This window comes from Heloderma suspectum, chromosome 3 (genome assembly GCF_057233095.1).
Source record: "Heloderma suspectum isolate Gila_16-S chromosome 3, 16-S_ref, whole genome shotgun sequence".
Classification (NCBI taxonomy): domain Eukaryota; kingdom Metazoa; phylum Chordata; class Lepidosauria; order Squamata; family Helodermatidae; genus Heloderma; species Heloderma suspectum.
In genome coordinates, this window is record NC_139460.1 from 58127337 (window position 1) to 58140897 (window position 13561).

At 44.0% G+C, this 13561-nt stretch overlaps 1 protein-coding gene across 1 annotated transcript in view; it reads left to right on the plus strand.

Annotated features, from left to right (window-relative positions):
* Window positions 1-13561, plus strand: part of LOC146349716 (suppressor of tumorigenicity 14 protein homolog) — a 27130-nt gene continuing 13569 nt past the window's right edge. Inside the window, exons 1-4 of the mRNA XM_084843372.1 lie at window positions 1-79; window positions 5948-6045; window positions 10451-10563; window positions 13023-13156. Of these exons, the coding sequence (XP_084699498.1) occupies window positions 1-79; window positions 5948-6045; window positions 10451-10563; window positions 13023-13156 (424 nt within the window). The remainder of the gene's footprint in view (window positions 80-5947; window positions 6046-10450; window positions 10564-13022; window positions 13157-13561) is intronic.

Sequence of the window (13561 nt, forward strand, 5' to 3'; positions counted from 1 at the left end):
ATGTTGGTCACTTTCTCCTTGGACCGAAGAAAAGAGAGCAATATATTGAAAGCATATTTCCAAGCAGTTCCTAAAATTGGTATGTAGTTAGAAGATCCAAATGTAAGTAGGACACAGACATTGTTTGTACCCTGATGCTTGTGAATTACTTTTGATGCTTCATATGTAGTTGTGATCTGTTTGAAATATTTCTGTGAATTGCAATGGGGAGACGATATGGCTCCAGGGATTTTTTTCCCCCTAAAATCTATACTTTTTTCTTTCTTTTTTTTAATGCTGATAGCACTTACAATTCAATGGCTGAGAATCTACAAGCACAAGAACGAAATTACCCCGTTTTGACTATTGAATGGGTTGTGATTTTGGTTCTTTGCTCTCCATGGCCAATAGAGGCTATACAAAGTTCTACAGATCACAGCAACCTTGACAAGAATGAAAGAGTACTGAAATATGCTTTGTTGGAAATTCTTTTTTTATTCTTCTAATGGGAAATATGTGCAAATCCACTGCAATTTCCTCTAAAGGGGAGTGGTGGTGGAACTGACTTGCCTCCACATGTCACAATTTATCATAATCGTAAAAGCATATTTTCTGAAAAGCTGCTCAGCACATACATGTACACATGAATTATTGTCATGTGGTTCTTTCTCTTCTGAGACTCCTAGTTCCCTTTCTGACTGTGGGGAGTCACAGAGTTCCTTAATAGTCATAGTCATAGTCACTTTATTTGAATACCACTTTCCCATATACAGTATGCTCAAAGTGGTTCACCACAAAGCATGACAAAAATAAAAAACAATACATTCCTCTCCATTTTCTTCCTTGGCCTTCCTCTTTCCCTGTCTTTTATATGTGGCATTCTAACCATGACCATTTCCAGGCATGGCACCCTGGTCTCACTTGTGAATAGGCCCATATTTGGCAGGGCTATCCTTTTTTAAAAACTCTATAATTACACTGATATCTGATTATCAGCAAAGGAGAGTTTTTAAATGCTACTGTTTCTGTATTTGTTTCAGGGTGGCTGTTGTTTGTGGAACCCTTTAAAGTGTGTTAACTAAGGACCAAACTAGATGTGATACTAAACCAGGGGTGGGCACCACGTGGCCTATGGGCCCTATGCACCCCCAGCCTTTTTTGCACCTCTCCCCTGAAATTTGCTGTCCAAAATTCACACTGTGGTACCGGTGGTGGCAAAAAAAGTCACATCTTTGCTTATAAAAAGGTGTAGGGAGAGCAATTTCTGTAGGGCAGCACAGACTACAGAATTTGCCCACCCCTGCACTAAACACATTACTTTAAGTTCTGTGGTTCTTTCTTAGATTGTTAATGTCTTGTTCAACTTGGTTCAAGGCATCCAGTGGTGCTAAAACCAGCAAGAGACATACAGGCAAGGACTTGGCAAGTCAGGTCAAGGTCAGGTCAGGGGTGCTGAATAGCCAGGCGAGTTAAACCAAGCAGGGTCTTCCAGGACCTTGGCCAGCTCCAAGTTAGGTGAGACTCAAGCAAGATGAACTGTTGACTCAGCAACAGTCAAAGGCTTTCTGAAGGCTTATAAAGGTCAGCAGCTCAAGACCTGCAGTTAACTCCACTCCCTTAAGGGTAGTTTGCTTTTTAAAGGGCTACTGCCTGATTTGTAGCAGTTGGCTCCTATGGGGTGGGGGTGGTGAAGGCTGTAATGGGGGAGTGTCCTCTGCATCTGAGGAATCAGGTAGAGGCACATCCTCTGGTCTGGAAGGCCCTGGCCTAGCGGGGATTGGATTAATGGAAGGTGTCTCCTCTGCCTCTGAGTCCTCTTTAGAGCCAGAGGATAGGTCAAGGCTATGGAACATGACAGTTAATGGCTGCCATTGGGGAGGCAATTTTCATCAGAATCACAGTGCACATGGCCTTGAAGAAGGAACTCACTGCTCCTACAGTGGCTATAAGTCCCCAAAGGCAAGGTCCCAGAGGACTATTACCAATAATAAAAACCAACCACGACACTGCTAGTGGCATGCCACATCTAGTTTGGCCATTATTTTCCTGCAGTATTTCTTAGTGGCATAACTAAACAACCATGCTGGTGTTCAGTGTGAGCTTTAGCCCACATCAGTGTGTGCTCTAATGTGTCCATAGAGAACGTGCACATGAGAGGGTTCCCATTGTTCAGTGGATGGATCTATTGTATGCACACAAAGGAATATGTGTAAGGACTGCATCCGAGTTAAGATGTAATTGTCAAGATAATGTATCTGAAACATTTTTGGAACACTAGAACTATTCCATATAATGATTCAGTGGGCAATATCCAAAGCTGCTTGTGCACCCCTGCTGATTATGTTGTGCCAGTGGGACCCACTACTAGTGCAACAGGAAGCTAGCACTTTCTAGAGCAATCCCAGAAACAAGCTGAAATGCTCATTTCTAGAATGGGACAGGGCACCAGAATTCCCATCTGCTAGCTCTGCTGATCCCCTTCATGGATCACTGCCTTGTTGTGGCGAAGGGGCTTGCGTAACTCAGTGAAGCCATAAGCTATGCCGTGCAGGGCCACCCAAGACGGACAGGTCATGGCAGAGAGTTCTGACAAAATGTGGTCCACTGGAGAAGGAAATGGCAACCCACTCCAGTATTCTTGCCAAGAAAACCCCACGGAACGTATCACAAGGCTAAAAGAGATGACGCCGGAAGATGAGCCCCTCAGGTCGGAAGGTGTCCAATATGCTACTGGGGAAGAGCAGAGGGTATTTCCAAGTAGCGCCAGAAAGAGTGAAGCGGCTGGGCCAAAGCCGAAAGGACACTCAGCTGTGGATGTGTCTGGTGGTGAAAAGAAAATCCGATGCTGTAAAGAACAATATTGTTTAGGAACCTGGAATGTAAGGTCAATGAAACAAGGTAAGCTGGAGGTGGTCAAACATGAGATGGCAAGATTGAACATCGACATCTTGGGAATCAGCGAACTAAAATGGACAGGCACGGGCGAATTTAATTCAGGTGACCATCATATCTACTACTGTGGGCAAGAATCCCTTAGAAGAAATGGAGTAGCACTCATAGTCAACAAAAGGGTGGGAAAAGCAGTACTGGGGTACAACGATAGGATGATCTCAGTACAAATCCAAGGCAAACCATTCAACATCACAGTAATTCAAGTCTATGCCCCAACCACTGATGCCAAACAAGCTGAGGTTGATCGGTTCTATGAAGACCTACAACACCTTCTAGAACTAACACCAAAAAAAGATGTCCTCTTCATCATAGGGGATTGGAATGCTAAAGTAGGAAGTCAAGAAATCACCGGGATAACAGGCAAGCATGGCCTTGGTGTACAAAATGAAGCAGGACAAAGGCTAATAGAGTTTTGCCAAGAGAACATGCTGATCATAGCAAACACTCTTTTCCAATAGCACAAGAGGTGACTCTTCACCAGATGGTCAATATCGAAATCAGATTGATTATGTCCTTTGCAGCCAGAGATGGAGAAGCTCTATACAGTCAGTAAAAACAAGACCTGGAGCTGACTGTGGCTCAGATCTTGAGCTTCTCATTGCAAAATTTCAGTTTAAATTCAAGAACGTAGAGAAAACCACTAAACCATTCAGGTATGACCTAAATCATATCCCTTCTGAATATACAGTGGAGGTGACGAATAGATTTCAGGGATTAGACCTGATAGACAGAGTGCCTGAGGAACTATGGACGGAGGTCCGTAACATTGTTCAGGAGGCAGCAACTCAATCCATCCCAAAGAAAAAGAAATGCAAGAAAGCAAAGTGGCTGTCTGATGAGGCTTTACAAGGTGCTGAGGAAAGAAGGGAAGCAAAAAGCAAGGGAGAAAGGGGAAGATATATCCAACTGAATGCAGAGTTCCAGAGAATAGCAAGGAGAGACAAGAAGGCCTTCTTAAATGAACAATGCAAAGAAATCGAGGAAAACAACAGAATGGGAAAGACTTCAAGAAAATCAGAGATCTCAAGGGAATGTTTTGTGCAAAGACGGGCATGATAAAGGACAAAGAAGGCAGGGACCTAACAGAAGCAGATGAGATTAAGAAGAGGTGGAAAGAATACACAGAAGAACTATACAGGAAAGATCTGAATGTCCCTGATAGCCATGATAATGCGGTCACTGAACTTGAGCCGGACATCCTAGAGAGTGAAGTCAAGTGGGCCTTAGGAAGCATTAGTAACAACAAAGCTAGCAGAGATGACAGTCTTCCAGCTGAGCTATTTAAAATCCTAAAAGATGATGCTGTTAAAGTGCTGCACTCAATATGCCAACAAATTTCGAACACTCAACAGTGGCCACAAGACTGGAAAAGGTCAGTTTACATTCCAATTCCAAAGAAGGGCAATGCCAAAGAGTGTTCAAACTACCGTACAATTGTGCTCATTTCACATGCCAGCAAGGTGATGCTCAAAATCCTACAAGCTAGGCTTCAGCAGTATGCGAACCGAGAACTACCGGAAGTACAAGCTGGGTTTAGAAGAGGCAGAGGAACTAGAGACAAAATCGCCAACTTTCGCTGCATCATGGAGAAAGCAAGCGAATTCCAGAAAAACGTCTATTTCTGCTTCATTGGCTACGTTAAAGCCTTTGATTGTGTGGATCACAACAAACTCTGGCAAATTCTTAAAGAGATGGGAGTACCAGACCACCTTACCTGTCTCCTGAGAAACCTGTACGAGGGTCAAGAAGCAACAGTGAGAACCAGACATGGAACAACCGACTGGTTCAAAATTGGGAAAGGAGTACGACAAGGCTGCATATTGTCACCCTGCTTATTTCACTTATATGCAGAGTACATCATGAGAAACGCTGGGTTGGATGAATCACAGGTTGGAATTAAGATTGCCGGGAGAATTATCAACAACCTCAGATACGCAGATGATACCACCCTAATGGCAGAAAGCGAAGAGGATCTAAAGAGCCTCTTGTTGAGGGTGAAAGAGGAGAGTGCAAAAGCTGGTTTGAAACTCACCATTAAAAAAACGAAGATCATGGCATCTGGCCCCATCACTTCCTGGCATATGGAAGGGGAAGAAATGGAAGCAGTGACAGATTTTATTTTCTTGGGCTCCAAGATCACCGCAGATGGTGACTGTAGCCATGAAATTAAAAGACGCTTGCTCCTTGGGAGGAAAGCTATGGCAAACCTAGACAGCATAGTAAGAAGCAGAGACATCACCTTGCCGACAAAGGTCTGTATAATCAAAGCTATGGTTTTCCCAGTAGTAATGTATGGCTGTGAGAGCTGGACTGTAAGGAAGGCTGAGCACCGAAGAATTGATGCTTTCGAACTGTGGTGCTGGAGAAGACTCTTACGAGTGCCCTGGACTGCAAGAAGGTCAAATCAGTCCATCCTAAAGGAAATCAACCCTGAGTGCTCATTGGAAGGACAGATAACGAAGCTGAAGCTCAAATATTTTGGCCACCTAATGTGAAAACTCTCTGGAAAAGACCCTGATGCTGGGAAAGACTGAAGGCAAAAGGAGAAGGGGACGGCAGAGGATGAGATGGCTAGATAGCATCACTGATGCAATGAATATGGACTTGAGCACACTCCGGGAGAGAGCGTAGGACAGGACGGCCTGGCGTGCTATGGTCCATGGGGTCACGAAGAGTTGGACATGACTGAACGACTGAACAAGCTCTGCTGACTGATTCCATTCTAGAAAAGAGTGTTTCAGCTCATTTCTTGTTGCTCTAGGAAGCTCTGGCTTCATGTTGTGCTGGCAGTGGGTCCCTAGAAAATCAAAGTTTCTACGTACTGAACAGATTGTCAGACTGGGGCAACACAGCTCCCTTTCCACAGAAATGTAATGAAAAGTATCCATTCTACCTATTTGGAGTCATAAAAGAGAATGGTACTTAAAAACAAAACAAAAGGTGTTATAGCTTACTGTCCTTCTTGGTTTCCATGTTTTCCAAAACAACAGTAGTTCTGTTACTTTTTTTGCCTTAGTATGCGGTGGCCGGTATACCTCTTGGAATGGGACTGTAATTTCTCCGTATTACCCAAGTTACTATCCACCAAATATTGACTGCCACTGGATTATCAGGGTATGTACTCTCAGAAGTAGCAGTGAACAGCAGTGATCTTTTAAAAACTTTATTTATTTATTTATTTATTTTCGAAAGAAAACAATTTTCTTCTAAAACAAGGAGACCAGGAAACCCATAAGAAAAATAATGATAGTGTTTCATGCTGTTAAAGATCTTTGTTTATATAAATGTGATTATTGTCTGTGTGATGGGTAGAAACAGGCTCTAAATCAGCATAACATGGAATTGGAATAGTTGTTAATACATATTTATTTTATTCTTCCTCCATGTTGTTCAAGGCGGTATGCATGATCCTCCACCATTATCTTCACAACCTTTTGAGTATGTTAGGTACCTTAGGATTGCTCTCACCATCTACTTCATCATAATTCAATCCTATAACAAACCTAAATTCTGAGGAATAACCGTGTGTGTGGGTATGGGGAATGGGTGGTCGATTTTTCCAGTGTACTGCTATTATTTCACTGTCACTTGATGACTAAAACTGTTGTTGGACACACGCACATATCTACACATCCTGCATTGCTTATTGACAGCAATGCCTTGTTCACCTGGGAGTACACACACCTGGGAGGAAGCCTAATTGAACTCACTGGGTAGTAGTCATTATATGATTATGCAGTAAGGGACTTACGTCCCTTACTGTGTAGTCAGATATTTATTTCTTCTTATTTATTTATAATATTTATATACTGCTCCACATCAAAAGACTTCAGAGTGGTGAACAACAAAGATAAAATAATAAAACACCATGTTAAAACAATTAAAACATTTTAAAAGAAACAAATTCTGAATTTAATAAACCGCGGCTGGTCACTCCAAATAACAATATCTTCAGGAGGCATCAAAAGCAACACAATGTTAGCACTTTCCTGACCTCCGAAGGCAGGGAGCTCACAGTGAACTTCACCACACTGAAGGCTCTTTTTCTAGTGGGCTCCAACTGGGCCATGGGACCATGTGGAACCACCAGGAGCATGCCCTCTGATGACCTCAGTGACCAGGCAAGTTGGTAAAGAAGAACACACTCTCTCAGTTATCCTGGTCCCAAGTTGTTTAGGGCTTTGTACACTTGTACTAATAGCTTAAACTTGGCCTGGTAGCAAATAGGCAGCCAGTGCAGTTCCTTCAGCAAAGGAGTCAGATGTTTAAAAGGGGCAGCTCCTGACAACAGTCAAGCTCCTGCATTCTGTACTAGCTCCAGCTTCTGGATCAATCTTATGGGCAGCCCCACATAGAGCACACTGCAGTAATCCAGTCTTAAGGCTACTAATGCCTGTACCACCGTGGCTAAGCTATCCCTATCCAGGAGAGGCCGTAACTGGAGAACCAGGTGAAGCCGATAAAAGGCACTCCAAGCTGCCTCGGCCACTTGGGCCTCCAGTGACAATGATTTATTTATTTATTTATTTATTATTAAATTTATTAATCGCCCATCTGGCTGGTCACCCAGCCACTCTGGGTGATGTACAACATACAATAAAAACAGTTTAAAACAATAAAATTCTACAATAAAAACATTTTCTAAAATACCCTAACCCACCCCAAATGCCTGCCTGAACAACCACGTTTTTAATGCACGACGGAAGCTCATTAAAGAGGGGGCATGATGGAGTTCCCTAGGGAGGGAGTTCCACAGAGTGGGGGCCACCACAGAAAAGGCCCTCTCCCTCGTCCCCACCAGTCTAGCTGTCCTGGCTGATGGGACAGAGAGAAGGCCATCCGAGGCTGATCTTGTTAAGCGGCCTGTCTGGTGTTGCTGGAGGCGCTCCTTAAGATAGGCTGGGCCGGAACCATATAGGGTTTTAAAGGTCAAAACCAACACCTTGAATTTGGCCCGGAAAACAACTGGTAACCAGTGCAACTCCTTCAGCACTGGAGTGATGTGAGCTCGCCTGCGGCTGCCTTTAATCAGGCGAGCCGCCGCGTTCTGTACCAGCTGCAGTTTCCGAACCGTCTTCAAGGGTAACCCCACGTAGAGCGCATTACAGTAGTCTAAACAAGAGGAGACCAGGGCATGTACTACCGATGGGAGCAGATGGTCGGGAAGGAAGGGGCGCAGCCACCGTATCAGATGGAGTTGATACAGCGCTGTCTGGCTCACAGCTGACACCTGAGCCTCCATGGACAGCTGGGAGTCCAAAATGACCCCCAGGCTGCGGACCTGGTCTTTCAAGGTTGGCCGTACCCCATTCAACACCAGGTCAACATCCCTCAGCCTCCTCTTGTCTCCCACCAAAAGTTCCTCGGTCTTGTCAGGGTTCAGCTTCAGCCTATTCCTCCCCATCCAGCCACTCACCGTCTCCAGACATTTGGACAGGGATTCTATGGCCATCCTTGGTGAAGATTTAAACGAGAGCTAGAGCTGCGTGTCATCCGCATATTGATGACACTGCACCCCAAACCTCCTGATGATAGCCCCCAGCGGCTTCACATAGATGTTAAATAGCATCGGGGAGAGGATGGAACCCTGTGGCACCCCACAAGTAAGTGGCCACGGGTCCGAAACCTCCTCTCCCAGTGCTACCCTCTGGTACCTGCCAGAGAGGAAGGACTGGAACCACCACAATACGGTGTCCCCAATGCCCAACCCCTCCAGGCGGTCCAGGAGGATACCATGGTCAATGGTATCGAAAGCCGCTGAGAAGTCGAGGAGAACAAGGAGCATTCACCCCTATCCAGAGCCCTCCTCATATCATCTACCAAGGCAACCAAGGCCGTTTCTGTCCCATGCCCAGGCCTGAAGCCCGACTGAAATGGGTCTAGATAATCAGTTTCTTCCAAGTGTGCCTTCAACTGCACCGCCACCACCTGCTCAATCACCTTGCCCCAAAATGGCAGATTTGAGACTGGGCGAAAGTTGTTCAAAACGTGAGGATCCAAGGAGGGCTTCTTTAAGAGCGGTCTTATCACTGCCTCCTTGAGGGAGGCGTTCACCACCACCTTGATCCCCTCACCCAATCTCTCTCTGCAGCTCATAATGAGCCAAGATGGGCAAGGATCAAGTAAGCAGGTGGTCGGCCGTACCGATGAAAGCACCTTGTCCGCTTCATCAGGAGGAAGAAGCTGGAACCGATCCCACAAAACCGGTTTGCCACAGGCCGCCTCTTGCTCACTAACTGTATCCACAGCGTGCAGAGTAACACACCTAATCTGATCAATTTTATCTGCAAAGTGCCTTGCCAAGGCCTCACAGGAGGCCTTAGAATGCTCCAGTGGTTCCGGAGCCACAGGACCGACCAGGCTCCGGACCACTTGGAACAGCCTCCTGGGACAGCACTTTGCAGACGCGATGGAGGCAGCATAATATTCCTTTTTTGCTGCCTTCACCGCCACGTGATAGGCTGAAGATACAGCTCTAGCCCGTGTCTGATCGTCTTTGGAGCGAGACTTCCGCCACCGGTGCTCTAGCCGTCTCACCGGCTAGATTTTTTAATGATGGATTAAAAATGATGGATTTTTTATTTTTTTATCTATTATTAAATTTATTAATCGCCCATCTGGCTGGTCACCCAGCCACTCTGGGTGATGTACAGCGTACAATAAAACAGTTTAAAACAATAAAATTCTACAATAAAAACATTTTCTAAAATACCCTAACCCACCCCAAATGCCTGCCTGAACAACCACGTTTTTAATGCATGACGGAAGCTCATTAAAGAGGGGGCATGGCGGAGTTCCCTAGGGAGGGAGTTCCACAGAGTGGGGGCCACCACAGAAAAGGCCCTCTCCCTCGTCCCCACCAGTCTAGCTGTCCTGGCTGATGGGACAGAGAGAAGGCCATCCGAGGCTGATCTTGTTAAGCGGCCTGTCTGGTGCTGCTGGAGGTGCTCCTTAAGATAGGCTGGGCCGGAACCATATAGGGTTTTAAAGGTCAAAACCAACACCTTGAATTTGGCCCGGAAAACAACTGGTAACCAGTGCAACTCCTTCAGCACTGGAGTGATGTGAGCTCGCCTGCGGCTGCCTGTAATCAGGCGAGCCGCCGCGTTCTGTACCAGCTGCAGTTTCCGAACCGTCTTCAAGGGTAACCCCACGTAGAGCGCACTACAGTAGTCTAAACAAGAGGAGACCAGGGCATGTACTACTGATGGGAGCAGATGGTCGGGAAGGAAGGGGCCTAGCCGCCGTATCAGATGGAGTTGATACAGCGCTGTCCGGCTCACAGCTGACACCTGAGGCTCCATGGACAGCTGGGAGTGCAAAATGACCCCCAGGCTGCGGACCTGGTCTTTCAAGGGTAGCCGTACCCCATTCAACACCAGGTCAACATCTCTATGGAGTATCTCTAGATCCATATAATGACTACTCAGAAGTTATTTTGAAGTATAAAAGGGCAAAAAGTGCAATAAATGTTCTTTCCTACATATTTGTTCTTTAAAGACTTTTTTTTAAATCTTAGGCACCACTACCTGGATATAGACTGCTGTTAAACATTCTTGTAATACAAGTTCAGGAACAATCTCCAGGATCCAATAAATGTGATAAAGATTGGCTGGAAATTGATGGAGTTAGGTGAGCTAGAACCTTGTCTGCTACTTATCTTGAAGCTTTTTTTTCATATATTTGTTTTAAGACTTTTCATTATCTATAACAAGAAAATAAATTAAAGAAGAGAATTATAACAAAAAGTAGAACATCAAAACTTGAAAAAAGCTATTGTGTCCCTTGAGGTAGTTCAAAACACTCAAGAAGAAAAGAAGTTTCTAATAATTAAATTACATTCTTGCGATTACAAACTTTTGTCTCTGTGACTGGATTTTCATCCGTTAAGTAGGAAGATAAGGAACAAGACGCAATCAATGAGGCTTTTAGAATTTGAACAACCATTTGCTCTATGTAGGATGGCCATGTGTCAGAGGGAATTGCATATATGTCGTATATTATCAAGGAACTTATGAAAATACGCATGTTCTATGTTTTAAGAACATAAGAAGAGCCATGCTGGATTGGACCAAGGGTCCATCTCGTCCAGCATTCTGTGTACACAGTGGCCAACCAGCTGCCCATGGGAAGCCCACAAGCAGGACATGAGCGCAACAGCACCCTCTTGCCCAAGTTCCCCAGCAACTGGGATGAGATCAGGGGCTTGAGTTATTGGCTCTACACATATTTCTAGTTCTTGGTTGGTGCTTGTGGTACATGGTCTTAGTCTGGATTATGGTTGATTGATTGCAGTGGCCTCATAACACGTTTAGGGCCCACCTTGAATTAACATAACCACAGACATGTTGACTGTGGTCCTTGTCTTATGCATACCAAAGCACAGCCCAAACCTGGATTAGAAAAGCATTTGTCATGAACAACTCTTGTGTTTAAAACTGAACTGGAATGTTTATACCAGAATTTGCTCTAATGTTCTATTTAGGTCACACCCGTATTTATTCCCCACCCGTGTGCGTGCAAGAAATTAGAGATTCATTCCTTACAATAAATATCAGATATGTCAACTCCAACTGCAAAGCAGAACACAAAATAAGATATAAATTAATAAATAGTCTTTCATTTTCTTTTCTTTCTTTTTTGCTTTGAAATATACACAGTAACCCAAAGTATCACTTCCTCCATTTCCGATGTCCAGGCTGTAAGTGTTGTTGCTTATGTAGCCAAAATGGCAGCACCACTCATGCACAAGAGGAAGGAGTTAGAAAAATCAGGGGAAATCTGAGGTTTGCAGAAGTATACAAAAATTTTTTGCAGAGGTTTGCAGATGTATAAAAACTCCCAACGAGGAGAACCCCTAAACAGCTTAATGAGGACTGAGCATGTTCAATGGCCACAGAATACTGACAGGCTGGGGAACAAATAGGAAACTGAGGAAGGAGGTAATGGAATGAAGGTTTGAATCCTGAATAGAGAACACACTGGTTATGGACTGGGCAGGGCATAGCTTTTCCTATTGGTGGATCCCTTCTTTACAAGAATTCCTCCCAAAACAATTACTGATAGACTGCCATCAGTCTGGATCAACCTCCTGACACACCCTAGTCTGTCAGTCTGCTTCGGGAGTTTCGGAGCCCTATGGCCCTTCAGCCCAGCCCTGGGGGGAAAAAAAATTATGAAGAAAGGTGCTTTGGATTTTCTTCCCCAAAGCTCAGAAACACAGAACTTAACAAAATCTTATGAAAAGCCTAAAAATACAAGTGGTAGTTTTGTAACATGTGGTCCTTCATACAGGGAAGAGTTCTTAGTGAGAAATTCCCTTTTAATACCACACAGCCAAATGTTCAAATATAAAGGAGTTTTTTCGGGGGGGGGGGAGGAACAAAGCGGGGAACAAAGGAAGGCAACAGTCACACATACAGAATTCCAAATAAATAAATAAAAATCAATCTAACTTGAGTAGATTCTTGGGGTCTAGCGCATATGCAGACTTCAGTACAGAGAGGATGGTCAGAGAAAGCATCTTGGTCTCCAATTAGATGTCATTAGGTATCACCAGGAATGAGCAAACTCTTACTTATATTGGAATCTGAGTTCAGTAAAAGTTGGGCCCTTATCAGAGACTGACTGTTTTATCCAATCATGTGATACCTCTATTTCTAATCTCAGTGGTTTAGCCAGCAAATCAGAAAATTACTAAGTGGATGGATTCACCTTCCTAACAACCCTAAACATATATCTCAAACTATTTTGAACCAGTCTGGTTATTATTTAAAAAGAGACTAGGTTTTGGATACATATTGGAGAAAAAGAAGGTAAGATAAGCCTATTCAGTCATCCCAGTGTGGTGCCAACTTACTAAACACTCTAGGGAGCACTGTTGAGCTACATCAGACAGGTTTGTCACAACACAGACTGTGGGACCTGCAAGACATTTTGTTGCAGGTTCCACTTTTAATATGCAAGTTCCAATAGTGATAACAGAATCTGAGTCATGAGAAGTTATCAAAATGGCAACAATGTGGCAATAATTGGTTATTCCTATTACAATGATGTATGATTGTAATTTTCTTCTGTTTTACCCTTATTAGATATTGTAAACCTGTTGCAGAAGGCAACAGGGTCAAGGAATATGGCTATTCAGTTGCAATCAGCTTCCATTCAGATGAACTGGTCACACACAGAGGTTTTTATATTGAATTCAGAGCTTTCAGTCACACAGATCGTAAGTAGACACAGATGTGTTTAATGTTAATGGGGCCCATATTACAGCTTTTGGAAACTGATTCTAAGACATGTTATAAGGTGACTCGAATTAATGATTTAGTGCCTCTTCTTATGAACATTGATGAGACTTTTTACTGAATGCAACACTACTTTAGATGTCAATTTTAACAGTTCCCAGTTTTCAGAAAGATTTCTTAAGAAGGGTGAGAAACTGAACTACATCCTTTTTATTGAGCAAAACCCTGCATTTGTAACTAATGGAAGGTTGGCAAAATCTAGAAGTCACCCAAGACTACCAACATTAGGATTAAGAGAAAGCAACCTGGGAAGGCATTTTAGGGTGCATATGCACAGAAATGTCTCCTTTTCCTGGTCAGTTGCTTGAGCCAAACCAAAAAGAATC